The sequence below is a fragment of the Callithrix jacchus genome, chromosome 12 (assembly GCF_049354715.1).
Source record: "Callithrix jacchus isolate 240 chromosome 12, calJac240_pri, whole genome shotgun sequence".
NCBI classification, from domain to species: Eukaryota; Metazoa; Chordata; class Mammalia; order Primates; family Cebidae; genus Callithrix; species Callithrix jacchus.
In genome coordinates this window covers 87,930,651-87,946,191 of record NC_133513.1, presented here as the reverse complement: position 1 = coordinate 87,946,191, position 15,541 = coordinate 87,930,651, and the positions used below count along the sequence as shown (strand labels likewise).

Sequence of the window (15,541 nt, the reverse complement as noted above, 5' to 3'; positions counted from 1 at the left end):
CTGCTGGGGGAAAACAAACAGATGATTGAGCTGCCTAAGAGAAGGTGGGGCAGCTGCCTGAGGAGGAGGTGGGGCAGCTGCCTGAGGAGGAGGTGAGTTAGGATTGAGAAATGGGGAAACATAGTCTAAAATGCCCACTTACGTGCTGCGTTCTTGTTTGGTTCAAGGCAAGGGCAAATAATACAATTCCTTCAACCCATTCAGGCCCTATTCTTCAGATGAGTTAACCTCTGACTTTTTGTCACTTTTTTTTCTTTAAATCATTTAAAGGGTAAAGGAGAATAGGCCATTATTGCCTACATAGGCCATAGTCTATCTCTTCCTGTGAGACAGGTCTCTTGTTAACATACATTATTAAAAATTGACAGACCCAATTCTCATCTGACCCAAATTTTGGCCAGAAAACTGAAGGTTTAAGGATTGATTCTTGGGTCCAAATAAAACAGCAATATTTTATCATTTGCTGCATTTTCTTATATTTAGTTATTTCATTGTCCTTTCAATTCTTTACTTTAGCATGAGCCCTAAAAAGCTGTTAGAGGGGATTCAATAAGCCTCACCCTCTTTCTTTTTTTCCTGTTTTACTTCCCATCCCCACTTTACTAGGAGCATTCCCCATGTTGGGTATCAGATTGGCCCAGTCTCTCACACCAGAGATGTCTCACCTATCCTTTTTCCTGGGACACTAGCCTTCCTTCCCTTCCCTGGAGGTCTCCTACACTCCTCTTCATTCATGTCACCCTCTCTGGCTTCTCCCCCACAAAAGAATTAGGCCCCTCTTAGCATCGGTGTGCCAGTATAAGCCCCATGGCAGATCTGCCCTAAGCCATATGAGGTATCCAAGGAACTGCAGAAAGGACCTACTCACTCTGTCCAGCAGTAGGACTTGTTGCCATTCACACAAGCAACACTGCATGCTGTGATGCTTGCAACCATTCACGCACACACACAAACACACACACTCTCCACCTCCAGAATATCCTGACCACCAAGTAAATACTTCATCACTCTTGTGACTTTTCTTACCTTGGTCTGTGCACAGAAGTTGCCTGGTTACCACAGTATAGCAAGCCATTCTTCCCCTGCATTTCTGAGAGTTCTGCTTTAATTCTTGTAACAGGTGGCTTGTGACTCTTGACCCCCGAAGCCACCACAATGAGGCAGTAGGGTGCCTCCTCATGAGAGAGAGCCAGCGACTACCCCAGAGGGGAGTGGGTTCCCATACAGGCCACTAGAATTGTTATATGTAAATTTTTGGTGTTGCAAAAAAAAAAAAGTAGCATTCAAATATAAATTTTCTCTCAGCAAGGCAACTTTACTTTCTGCAAAAAAGGTACACTCACCAGCAGTTTGCCATGAGAGTACAAAGAACAAGGGAAGGGCAGACATATTTATCCCTTATGGACTGGCCTCTACTGCTGTGCCAGGCCTATCTCCATTGGCTGGAGCTGGGCCTCACAATCTAAATTATACCAATTGGCTAATAACTCAAAATTTTTTCTAAAAGGCAAGAGAGAACAAAGAAAAAGAGGAAGTCATTTCTGAAAGACTTTAAAGAAGCAATAACATTTCTAAATAAGGTAGGGGAATTAACTACGAGCTGAGGCATGCCTGGGTTTATCCAGACATGTCAGGGCAAATATGTGGGCTATAGTATAAGAACTAGGACCACAGAATATACCTATTTCTTTATTATAACCAATAGCTACTTAGGATTATTAATAAAAGGCTTTCAAGTAAATCAACCTTTGAAGAAGCTATTATTCATCCTTAATAAGCTAAGAAGAAAGCTTTGAAGAGGAACTTCTATTCAGTTTTATTTTTTACAGAGTCTTCTCACTTTTTACTTAGGTATTCTTGAGGAGGGAACCCAGGCATTTGGGATTCCCTCCCCCTCTGTCATCCACTATGCATCTCAATAAAAGAGCAGGCCAGCTGGTGCCTCCTGAATCTCCATCCTGAAAACAACAGGCTAGGCCTTGGGGAGACTCTCCAGAAGGCACTATTTTTACTTAAAACAAGATCAAACCGGAAACCTTTTCACATGTGAGTCCTAAAACCGTAAACCGGAACCCTTTCATATGTAGTTCCTGAAACTGTAAACTAAAACCTTTTCACATGTGAGTCCTAAAACTATGAACCTAAGATTCTTCCACGTGTAGCATCGAAAGTATAAGCCTATATAAAGGCTAAACCTCCCTTTGTTAAACGAGCTTGGCTGTTAGACACCTATGCCACCTTGCTCCCAGCTGAAATAAATTCCTTCCTTCTGTATTTGGTGTTCGAGAGATCCTTTCCTGCGACTGCTCCTGCTACATTCTATCTAAAAGTTCATCAATTTTCTGCATCATTTCAAATACCAACTCCTTTTTTTGATGTTTTGAATTACTTCCCAGTCTCTATTGCATTTGTTTCTGTGCAGAAGTTTATAATTTTCTTCTTTGTATTTTGATTTTATTTTTTCTTGTTTTTACAGAAGTGAGAGTTATTCAATTATTATTTTAGGAAAAACTTAAGAATGAAACAATACTGAACTGAATTTCTGTTTTTACTTCCACTAAGGAGAGAGACACAGGCATTTGATTTCCTCGTGCTCTGTCATCCACTCTGCATCTCAATAAAAGAGAGCAGGCCAGCTGGTGCCTTCTGAATCTCCTTCCTGAAAACAACAGGCTAGGCCTTGGGGAAACTGTCCAGAAGGTACTATTTTTACTTAAAACAAAATAAAACCGGAACCCTTTCATATGTAATTCCTGAAACTGTAAACAGAGACCTTTTCACATGTGAGTCCTAAAACTGTAAACCGGAACCCTTTCATATGTGATTCCTAAAACTGTAACTTAAAACCTTTTCACATGTAAGTCTTAAAACTGTAAACTGGAACCCTTTCATATGTAATTCCTGAAACTCCAAACTAAAACCTTCTCACATGAGTCCTAAAACTATGAATCTAAGATTCTTCCACATGTAACATCTAAAGTATAAGCCTATATAAAGGCTTAACCTCCCTTTGTTAAACGAGCTTGGCTGTTAGGCACCTATGCCACCTTGCTCCCAGCTGAAATAAATTCCTTCCTCCTCTATTCGGTGTCTGAGAGATCCTTTCCCACAGCCGCTCTTGCTACACCACCAGCAGTTCAAGGTGTACTAAAGATAAAAAAAATCAATATCTAAAGTTCAGAGTTTTAGTACATAATTGGTGAGAACCTTGTACTTTGTCGTTACGAAACCTTTAGACTCTTATCTTTCAGCTGCATTTCCACAAAGCACATCAATGGATCTCTTTATCATTTTGGCCACTTGTCTTTCTTGTCTGACTCTTCTTTTTCTGTGGAATGGAAGCAATGCCAAAGGGAAACTCCCACCTGGCCCAATCCTCTCCCCATTGTTGGAAATATTCGACAGTTAAATAGTAAGAATATCAGCAAATCCATAAGCATGGTAAGTATGACTAATTTTCTTTTAGTTTTCTGCAATGAGTAAGTCAGATAGCCTGATAGCCAAGCAACATATGGTGCTAGATACCAAGTTTTAAAGAGGTACCTTTACAGAGAGGTGTTCATTACTCACACAGATATGACTTTAGAATGTAGACAGATAAAAGAAAATAAGATGGGTAAATCTAAAAGAAATGAAGAAATCTGCAAGTCAGAGCAAATAAGTGTTTACTGCAGAATGGAGTTTTCCACTGGAAAGCAGTTACAGACTACACCAGCTAGGGGGAATATTGGGACTTTCATTTACAAAGGAATTCATTTAGATTATATAAATTGTTTGTCAGATTACTTCACTGGTAGATTAAACAAACAATGCACCATCCGTCATTAGTACAAGAGTGCATTTGTATCAGTGAATCAGAAACAACTTATATACAAAGTATTCTCAAAGATTAGGACCAGTTTCATTGTATTGTATATGTCAAGAGCCCAGTTGTTTGTGAAGAAAATGTTTTTCACAATTCCTTATTGATCGCAAAGTTTATCAGCAGTTCAACATGGCAGCAATTGCCCAAGATGGGAGTCATTCCTGCCACCACTGGAACATTGCAAAGATCATTGACCCATGTTATGATTGTTGACATTACCAGGAGCAGAAATTCTCTGTTGATGTTGTAATCCAGGTTGCTTTTTGTGTGATTATTTTTTGGTAAATGCTAGTGAAAATGGAACAGCTTTCAGTTTTTTAAAATAAGCGCTGATTTATAGAGCCACAACACTGAATTTTCCTGAAGTACAGATGAATTGAAATCAAGGACATTACTAAGGCTTCAGATCTTTCATATTTCATACTGTGGTTCTCAATAAATGAGTCAATAACTTCTCTATTTCAAGTTGTTTACATAGCAGTTGCTCTCTAAAGCCTGAAGGAATGACCTGGAATCTCTCTTTTCCTTGAGAAAGCCAGTTACCAGAACACTGTCTCTGGACATTCATTCCTCCTATGCCTTGGCTTTGAATCTAAAGAGATTGTGTCAGCACCCCAGCTTGTCCATTTGTTAACTCACCTATTTAAGCAGGATTAAAACCTCTGTAAGCTTTAAATTCCATTTCTTTAAGATATAAATAAGAGGCCGGGCGCGGTGGCTCAAGCCTGTAATCCCAGCACTTTGGGAGGCCGAGGCGGGTGGATCACGAGGTCGAGAGATCGAGACCATCCTGGTCAACATGGTGAAACCCCGTCTCTACTAAAAATTACAAAAAATTAGCTGGGCATGGTGGCGCGTGCCTGTAATCCCAGCTACTCAGGAGGCTGAGGCAGGAGCATTGCCTGAACCCAGGGGGCGGAGGTTGCGGTGAGCCGAGATTGCGCCATTGCACTCCAGCCTGGGTAACAAGAGCGAAACTCCGTCTCAAAAAAAAAAAAAAAAAAAAAAAAAAAAAAAAAAAAAAAGATATAAATAAGAAATATGTTGCACAGTTTACTTCAGTATATTATATATTGAAGAAGTAATTATGCACCACATGTGTGGTGCATGCCAGAGATTTTCAATGGTGAAAGAAAATTTGAAAAGACCCTATCATTATGGACCCTATCATAACTTTAGAGGAGAAGAATATATTTATGAAACAACAATGCAAGTAAAGTTATGATTACAAACTATTTAACAGGGACGTGGTATAAAGAGATCATGTAGTTTCAAGGGACTAACCAGTGAGAGGAGTAGTCAGCAAAGGGTTCTCTGAGGAAGTGAAGTTGGTGCTGATATGTAAAGAATAATTAGGAATTAAAGAGATAAAATATTAACAAAACCCAATTTCATGTGCTTTCAATCTGGGGGAGAATTGCTTCTGTGAATGCAAACAGTCAAATTGCAAAATATTTGAAGAGATTTATTCTGAGCAAATATGAGTGACCATGGCCCATGACACAGCCCTCAGGAGACCCTGAGAACATGTACCCATGGTGGTCAGGGCAGGACTTGATTTTGTACATTCATACATTTTAATATATATACAGGAGATACCAGTCAATACATTTAAGATATACATTGGTTTGTGCAGAAAGCTGGGACAACTTGAAGCGGTAAGTTGGGGGAGTGCTTCCAGGATGTCGGTAGGTTTTAAAATTTTCTGCTTTGCAATTGGTTGACAGAATTATTTTCAATAGAAAGGAATGTCTGGGTTATGATAAGAGGTTGTGGGGACCAAAGTGTTAACATGCAGATGAAGCCTCCAGGCAGCACTCTTCAGAGAAAATAGGTTGTAAAAGTCTGTGTTGATGTTAAATGCTGGTCAGCTTTTCTTGAATTCCAAAAAGGAAGAGGGCAGAATAAGGCATGTTCAAGCCCCCTTCTTGTCATGGCCTGAATCAGTCTTTCAGGTTAAATTTGGAGGGACCTGGCATAGAGGAGGAAGTCCATTTAGATTGCTGGTGGTAAGAGTGGTCAGGCTCGGATAGTGGGGGGGCTTTGAATTTTAATTTCTCTCCCCAAAACCCTGAAAAGAGGATCAATGTGTTTGTAGTCCAGAGAGTACATAAGAATATGGTACAAACTGAGAGCAGAGAGGGAAGCAGGGGTCAGAACATGCAGGCTTTGCATGGATGTAAAGAACACTTGTTTTTATCATAAGAGCAATGTGATGCCACAAGCATGCTTAAAGGACAGTCATATTTACATCTACCATGTGAAAAGGTCACTATTATTTGTAGAATAAATGTTTAGGGCAGCAAAAAAAGTTCTACAATAAAGTTAAATGAGTGTAAATCTTATATCATTTAGGATACCACATAAGGTGATATTACAGAAAGACGATGCTATAAGAAGATAGGAGTTTATTTCTGTCTCACATAAGGATCTCTAGGTGACTGCTGGTGACTTGTCTCTCCTCCATGATGTCATTCAGATAACTAGTTTTTTTATTTTAATCTTTTTAGTTCTAGTATTGAAGCAGGAGCGGCAAGGAAAAAACCTCTCGAACATCAAGCTGAGGAAGGAAGTGGCTTTTTATTCAGCTGGGAGCTGCAGGGGTCTACAGCCTCATTTACTGAAATTCCGGAGAAGCAGCTCCTTTCCCCTTTTATAGGCTTACAATGCTAAAGGGGAAACTGAGGCAAAACTGTGTCATTGCTCATTTGCTGGATGTCCGATCTTGCAATCTTTTGGCTTCATTGATTTGCTAATTCATATGCAGTATGAGCAGGAACAGACAGGGGAGAGGGCTTACAGAGACAAGACAAAGGCAGTAAATTATTATTTGACAGAGGTATTTCCAGGAAGGAGCCTGGATCATGCAAACATTGGGGCATGACCCAGTGTTGGGCTCCAGCTGGTAATGATAATATTCATTTGCAACTCTTTCAAGGCTTATAGATAGCAGAGACACTAGGAACTGAAAAGGGGGAGTCATCTTCCCAGCTCCTTGGTATTTTATTTTTTCACTCTCCTTTCCATCCAGAGGAGAAGAGGAGGTGGAGGATAAGAAGAGGGAGAAAGGGAGGGGGGTCTTTCATCTCATTTGTCAAATAAATTTTTAGGGCAGCAAAAACAGTTCTACAATAGGCAAGTTAAAAAAGTATAAATCCTATATAATTTAGGATACCACATAAGCTGATATGACAGAAAGATGATGCTAAAAAAAGATAAGAGTTTGTGTCTCACATAAGTGTCTCTAGGTGAGTGCTGGTGACTTGCCTCTCCTCCATGATGTCCTTCAGGTAACTAGTTTTTTTTTTTTTAATCTTTGTAGTTCCAGTACCTTGTACCCTAGACTGTTTTTCTCATTTGCATGGTCACAGTAGAGGCATCTCCATTCTATTATTTCAACACATAGGTGGGGCAGAAATGAAGGGGGGAAGCAATTACCTTTTATGCACCAATATAGAGTTTTAACAGAACACTTGTGTTTACATCAGTTTATGGAAACTTAGTCATATGGCTGCTTCTAGCTTCAAGTTAAGCTGGGAAATATCTATGACCACACTCCTATGTTATCATGCATTATAAAAACATGGCACCGTCTGGTGCTAAACAGAAATTATAGAGAACAATGATGGACAGTTATTAGATGACACCTGAGGAAAGGAGATGGGCTTCCCTTAATCCAAAAAAGAAACACAGATTTACTCTAACTGTAAGAAAAAAAGGGAGAAAGTTGGTATAATTATTAGTTTGGCATAAACAATTAATAATATAATAGGAACATAATGCATAATATGTTACCCGTCATATAGTAGGGGCTTAATAAAAATATTGAATCTGATATACTAATATCATTATTACCAATAAAATAATGATAATTACTATTCAAATACTTTTATCAAATAATTGGTTCTAAAACATTACATTTTATATAATAGGTGGATGAATATTGAAACATCTTTTCAGCAAGATTAAAAATATTTCCCTCACTTACCTACATTTTTTTTTGAAATTCACACTTTACTTGCATTTACTATTATTTTTCCAGCTAGCAAAAGATTATGGCCCTGTGTTCACTGTTTATTTTGGCATGAAGCCCACTGTGGTGTTGCATGAATACAAAGCAATTAAGGAAGCACTGATTGATCATGGAGAAGAATTTTCTGGCCGAGGGAGTTTTCCAGTGATGGACAGAATTACCCAAGGATTAGGTATGCTTCCCTTTGGGGTATGTGTGTGGGTTTGTAAGTTGTAAAAACCTCAGAAATTCTAAGAAATTGACAAATCATAGGTATTTAGAAAAATTTGTGAAACACACTTTTCATATTTTCTACATGAGGCTAAGAATAATTTTTCTATAAAGTCTCATGAATCTATATTTAAAATTTGTGAAAGTGACACACTGATCCCATTAAACATTAAATTTAGTGATAACAAGCCATCTAACCAGTAATTTTCTATGAATTCATTACAAAGACAAGTTCATTGTAAATTGTGGTCAGTTAAAATAATGGAAAAGCAACAGAGAGATGAGAGAGAGGAGGAAAATTACCGAATTATTGTATTCACCAAATATTTTGCTTCCTGATCTTAGTCATGGATATGCAGAGATTAGTTTAGGAAGCTTGAATTGTATGCATGGAACCACGTGAGTTTGGAAGATGTCCAACTTTACCTTCAAATATGATTCTAAAAAAGCATGAAAAATATTAGAATCTGAGAGAATACAAAGCATAAAGCCAATATGTGTTCTGAAAAGATCATGGAGAAACATATAGTGAGTATGTAACAGAATTGATACTAGAAAAAGCTTATTTGATTAAGTGCTTCAACTTTCTTCTATTTGTTTTTAAAGCTAGCCTTAAACTGTCCAGTCTTCTGGTGGATCACAGGGTTCTGGCCAACAGAGATATGACCTGAATGGGGTCCTGACCTCTTCTGCATTGTTCTCTAAGAGGCTTCCTGGATAAATTTCATAGGAGCTTATTTTCCCCTTAATCTGGTCTTGACTCTGGCAGCCTAGTATTGAACTTCTTTGGTGTTTCCTTCCATATTTCATGGAAGAGAGTTAACAAATCGAGGGGGAATGTTAAATGGATGAGTTATCTGTTTAGCCATTATACCCTTTATCTGAGGAATGGATTGTTAGGTGATTCCTTCCAAAGAAAAAGTGCTGTCTTACATTATCCTGAGAATTCCCCCCTCTTGTTGTTTCTCCTAAAATTCACTTACAGTCTGAAAAGCCAGCCCTGAAAATTAATGTATGACTAGGACTCACCATGTTTATTGCTGCAGGATCATAGACCATTTTGCCTTTATGATTTTTAGCATCCTTGTAAAATTGGACAAAACATTCAGTTCATAGAGTTATTTTGAGTTTTAGTGAAGCAGGTGGATAAAGAATAGTTTAGCAATATGCACAGTTGAGAATCCTGACAGTTAAATAGTAGTTTGGGTTAAGAGAGGAGGCAGGTGAGGAAGGGCTCAATGGGAATTCCTGAAGCTGACACCATTATATTTACATCCCTGCTGAAATGTCAGTATTGTTTCCTGAGATGAGAACTGTCAGCTCCTATTCATGACAATGAAGGATATTTTCTCTCTCTTTTTTCTTTTGTGTTGATAGGAGTTATTTTTAGCAATGGAGAAAGATGGAAGCAAACCCGACGTTTCTCTCTCATGGTTTTGAGGAATATGGGGATGGGGAAGAAAACGATTGAAGACCGAATTCAAGAGGAAGCCTTGTGTCTGGTGGCAGCATTAAAAAAAACCAATGGTGTTTATTTCTGCATATAATTAACACTAATTGTTTGGGTAAAATAAATGGTATTGTAAATAGACTACAAAATATTACGATGGCTGAAGTATCATAGTTCACTCTTTGCTTATATAACCATAATTAAGAGGTGAAGTGTTTGGAATAACAGTCTTTTTAGGTACCAGGTTAATTGGGCTTTGATACCTTCAGCAAGTGTCATCGATGGCTCATCCCTTTGTGTGGCAGAGGAAGGAGAAATGGGGAAGTTAAAGAGCAAATACTATTTAGGCCATGCATAGAAGTCGCACATGTAAATTCTCTTATATGTACCACTTAGTAATAGGGCTACACCTAACTGCAAGAGAAGCTGCAAAATGTGGTTTACTCTGTGCACACAAAGAGAACGTGAATTTTAGCAGTCAGCTAACAGTCTTGGCCACACAAGCTTAAAAAATTAGGTAACTTTTCTAGTAAATTATTTAAGAACGATGCAGGGGTTGCTAACTACCACCAAAGTGTAGGGCTGCAATTCACCTCTTATGAAGGAGTGTGGATATGAAGAAATAGAACCACAGCAGCACAGATTTCTGCAGTATCTAGATATGTGTGTGCACATGCAGGGCTGAGAGAGGAGGTAGGGAAGAAAGGAGCAGGCAGGGCAGGCAAGGGGTAAGATCAGCATCATAAGATATATGTGGTTTTATAATCTCATACATTGAATGAATATTTTTGTGTGTTTAACTTGTCAATGTTTTTCAAGAACATTATTAGCTGGATAGTAGAGTAATCCATTATTTTGGACTTACTTGAGTTTATTTAACTAATCCTCTATTTTGTCCAGATAAGTTGATTCTAGTTTTTCCTGCTCTTAATATACAAAACTGCAACCCATATTAATTGTTTTTAATGTCTGACTACTTTCTTTGAATGAAATTTGAAAATAGAATTGATTGAGCAATGAAAATTAGGTTTTGATATATATTATCTGTTAAATGATTTGTATCCTTAATTTGTATTGAAGCAGAACTTATTATTAACTAGTTCAACTTTTCCCATGGTGACTTATCTCAACTTCCTGATATGTGATCATCCCAAATCTGCTTGATTCCACTTAGTTATTATACCCTCACACTTTTGGGGAAGCCCATTTCATCACCAATAACCCTAACAGTTGGAAATTATTTTCATATGTTGAAAAGAGCTAATTTTCCTTGTAACTTTTACTTTTTGATCTCAGCTTGTATTTTCCTTCTAGAGTTGTAGTGTTGTGGTTGTCACCACAGGCAGGAGGGATGTTATTTCTCATCCAAAATCTGGTTTAGATGTTTACACTAATGTTGACACACAAATACCAATAGGATATGAAAGTTTTATTACTCACATAATGTTGCTTTCAATGAACAGCAGGATGATACCCATCCAGGTCCCAAAATAACATTGAAAGAGCAGGGAGAGGATAGTGGCATGAAGTTTTTGTGGCAATTAGGGGTTAGGCCTTGGTTGAAGATTCCTGTGTGCAGTCCAGGGCTTAAACTTCCTGTTTGTGCCAGAGGAGGGAACCCTTAGGCATTTTTTTTTTCCAGCTTTTCCAGATGGGATTGAAGGGGAAGAGTTCAGCATGAGTCTTCAAAACTTCTACCAATGGAATATCAAAAAATGAGGCCATGGTCTTTATTGCATATAGGAAACCTATTTCTACCCACAATGTATTTTTCTATAATTCTAATTTCTCTCATTATTTTTATATTTTAAAAAAGACAACAGTATTTTTCAGCTGTGTTTTATAATATTCTGTTTCAAGTTTCTTCAGTGTTTTTATTTTCTTTTTCATTGCATTTTAGGTTTTGGGGTACATGTGAAGAACATGCAAGATAGTTGCATAGGTACACACGTATCTGGGTGATTTGCTGCCTTCCTCCCTTTCACCCATATCTGGAATTTCTCCCCATGCTATCTCTCCCTAACTCCCCCCAACCCCACTGTCCCTCCCCTATTCCCCCATTAGACCTCAGTGTATAGTGCTCCCCTCCCTGTGTCCATGTGTTCTCATTGTTCATCACCCGCCTATGAGTGAGAACATGTGGTATTTCATTTGCTGTTCTTGTGTCACTTTGCTGAGAATGATGTTCTCCAGGTTCATCCATGCCCCTACAAAGGACCTGAACTCATCGTTTTTGGTTGCTGCGTAATATTCTATGGTGTCTATGTGCCACATTTTCCCTGTCCAGTCTATCATCGATGGGCATTTGGGTTGGTTCCAGGTCTTTGCCATTGTAAACAGTGCTGCAATGAACATTCGTGTGCATGTGTCCTTATAGTAGAATGATTTATAGTCCTTTGGATATATACCCAGTAATGGGATTGCTGGATCAATTGGAATTTCTATTTCTAGGTCCTTGAGAAATCGCCACACTGTCTTCCACAATGGTTGAACTAATTTACCCTCCCACCAGCAGTGTAAAAGTGTTCCTATTTCTCCACATCCTCTCCAGCATATGTTGTCTCCAGATTTTTTAATGATCACCATTCTAACTGGCGTGAGATGGTATCTCAATGTAGTTTTGATTTGCATCTCTCTGATGACCAGTGATGATGAGCATTTTTTCGTATGTTTGTTGGCCTCATGTATGTCTTCTTTTGTAAAGTGTCTGTTCATATCCTTTGCCCACTTTTGAATGGGCTTGTTTGTTTTTTTCCTGTAAATCTGTTTGAGTTCTTTGTAAATTCTGGATATCAGCCCTTTGTCAGATGGGTAAACTGCAAAAATTTTTTCCCATTCTGTTGGTTGCTGATTCACTCTGGTGATGGTTTCTTTTGCCGTGCAGAAGCTGTGAGTTTGATTAGGTCCCATTTGTCAATTTTGGCTTTTGTTGCCAATGCTTTTGGTGTTTTGGTCATGAAGTCCTTACCTACTCCTATGTCCTGAATGGTTTTGCCTAAATTTTCTTCTAGGGTTTTCATGGTGTTAGGTCTTATGTTTAAGTCCTGGATAATATCCTGAAAAGTATTTTCCAGCTTGGATTCATCCTCTTTGTCACATTCAGGTACACCGATCAAGTGTATATTAGGTCTTTTCACATAGTCCCACATTTCTTGGAGACTTTGTTCATTCCTTTTTGTGCTTTTTTCTCTAATCTTGAACTTGAACTCAGACCTGGAACAAGCAAACCTGATAGACATTTACAGAAGTCTCCACCTCAAATCCAAAGAATATACATTCTTCTCAGCACCACATCACACCTACTTTAAATTGACCACATAATTGGAAGTAAATCACTCCTCAACAAATGCAAAAGAACCGAATACATAACAAACAGTCTCTCAGACCACAGTGCAATCAAGTTAGAACTCAGAATTCAGAAACTAACTCAGAACCACACAGCTTCATGGAAACTGAACAAGTGGCTCTTGAATGTTGCCTGTAAAAAACACTGAAATGAAGGCAGAAATAAAGAAGTTCTTCAAAACCAATGAGAACGAAGACACAACATAGCAGAATTTTCTGGGACCCATTTAAAGCAGTCTCTAGAGGAAAATATATAACAATAAGTGCCCATATGGGAAGAGTGGAGAGATCCAAAATTGACAACCTATCGTCAAAATTGAAAGAGTCAGAGGAGCAAGATCAAAAAAACTCAAAACCTAGCAGAAGGCAAGAAACTCCTGAAGAGTATTTTTCAGCTTGGATTCATTCTCTTCGTCACATTCTGGTACACCTATCAGACATAGATTAGGTCTCTTCACATAGTCCCACATTTCTTAGAGACTTTGTTCATTCCTTTTTGCGCTTTTTTTTTCTAATCTTGCCTTCTCATTTTATTTCATTGAGTTGATCTTTGACCTCTAATATCCTTTCTTCTGCTTGGTTCATTCGGCCGTTGAAACTTGTGCATGCTTTGTGAAGTTCTCATGTTGTGTTTTTCAGCTCCGTCAATTCACTCATATTCCTCTCTAAGTTGTTCATTCTTGTTATCATTTCGTCAAATCTTTTTTCAAGGTTCTTAGTTTCTTTGCATTGAGTTAGAACATGTTCTTTTAGCTCACGGAAGTTTCTCATTACCCACCTTCTGAAGTCAGATTCTGTCATTTCATCACACTCATTCTCTGTCCACCTTTGTTTCCTTGCTGGTGTGGAGTTGTGATCCCTTGTAGGATGTGAGGTGTTCTGGTTTCAGGTATTTTCATCCTTTTTGCGCTGGTTTCTTCCCATCTTTGTGGATTTATCCACCTGTTGTCTGTGTAGTTGCTGATTTTTTTGATTGGGTCTCTGAGTGGACGTCCAGATTGTTGATGATGATGTTATTTCTGTTTCTTAGTTTTCCTTCTAACAGTCTGGCCCCTCTGCTGTAGGACTGCTGAGGTCCACTTCAGGTTGTGCTTGCCTGGGGATCACCTGTAGCAGCTGCATAACAGTAAGGGTTGCTACCAGTTTCTTCTTCTGCTGTCTTTGTCCCAGAATGATGCCCACCAAATGTCAGTCTGCTCAGTCCTTTGTGAGGTGACTCTTTGGATATATGGGGTCAGGGAGCTGCTTGAGGAGACAGTCTGTACTTTATAGGAGCTCAAGTGCTGAGCTGTGAGGTCCATTGTTCATTCAGAGCTGCTAGGCAGGTACATTTAAGTCTGCTGCAGCAGAAATCATAAAACCCCTTTTTTTCCTCAGTTGCTCTGTCCCGGGGAGTTAGGGCTTTATTTGTGAGTATTTATTGCACTGTCGTGCCCAGCAAGGAGGCAGCCTAGTCACTGCCTGCCTGCAGAGGCTTTGGTGAGCTTCTCTGGGGTCTGCCCTGCTGCTGTGTGTATTTCCCTGCAGTCCTGTTTATATGGTTGTGGTTAGAACTGCCATGGCGATGGTGGCCTGCCTTAGTAATGGCGGACTCTCTCTGTTATGGCGGGTTGCCTTGGCAACAGCAGTCTGTGTCAGCAATGGCAGACTACCTCCGTAGGGGTACAGTGCGTTGATAATGGCCAACACCCCTCCTCTACTGAGCTGCACCATCCTGGGTTCAGCTGTGCTTGTCGTGAAATTCTCAACCTCGAGCATTTCCAATTGCAGTTTTTTTGTTTGTTTGTTTTTGTGGGGGTGGGACCCGCTGAGCCTGATCACCTGGCTCCCCGCCTCAAAGCCATTTTTTTTAAAGTTGAACCATTGACTCTTTCCCAGGTGTTCCAGTTGCCTTCTGAAAGTGCACCAGGAACTGTGTGATTTCCTGTGCAGCGACCCACTGCACCAGCTGAAACAACGTTGCTGCCCAGGAATCTCCTGGCCTGGCTCTGTTTCAGTCCTGTTTAATCAGATGAATGTGCTAATCTGCCTTCCCAGATCTCCAGTTGCTGTTTTAACAGGGCAACCAGACCAGTGTATTTTGTATGGAGAGCTGCTGCGCTGCAGCGCTGGCCAAAACAGCTGCGCCAGCCAAAACAGCTGTGCTGGTGACCTGTGGGGCTCCTCCACTTGGGAATCTCCTGGTCTGTGGGCAATGAAGATCCGTCTGGCTATGCGGCATCCACTCAACCTCTGCGCTTTCACTGGGAGCTGCAATCCTGAGCTGCTGCTACAGCACCATCTTCTCTTCTTCCTCTGACTTTCTTTTACATTATTTAGTTTTCTATTGGCATTGCGAGGATGCGTCAACACTGACAATTAAATCCCATAGATTGAAAGATATTTTAAATGGCCTCTTTTTATTTTGTATACCTTCTTGTGAATTAGAACATTTTCAAAAGTGATAGGAGACCCCTTTGGGCAAATTTATATAAGTAAACTTGTCTAGATTAGACAGTTGTATTTGGAGAAACACAACACATTTTATTTTAGGCATCTGAAGTTTATAGCAATGGTGGCATGTTCAGGTAGTTTCTATTCCTAAAGCATCCTAGAAGTCAATCATTTTGAACTATTTTAAACAGTCAATATTAGATTT

General features: G+C 39.3%; 1 protein-coding gene across 2 annotated transcripts in view; it reads left to right on the top strand.

Annotated features, from left to right (window-relative positions):
* The first annotated feature begins 5,386 nt into the window (after positions 1-5,386).
* Positions 5,387-15,541, top strand: part of LOC100391987 (cytochrome P450 2C3) — a 28,049-nt gene continuing 17,894 nt past the window's right edge. The window contains exons 1-3 of one of the 2 annotated variants that reach the window (XM_009010006.5): positions 5,387-5,523; positions 7,908-8,070; positions 9,486-9,635. In XM_009010006.5, the coding sequence (XP_009008254.3) occupies positions 5,401-5,523; positions 7,908-8,070; positions 9,486-9,635 (436 nt within the window). In that variant the 5' untranslated portion in view covers positions 5,387-5,400. Of the gene's footprint in view, positions 7,156-7,907; positions 8,071-9,485; positions 9,636-15,541 lie in introns of both variants that reach the window. The other variant, XM_078346094.1, reaches the window with a different exon arrangement.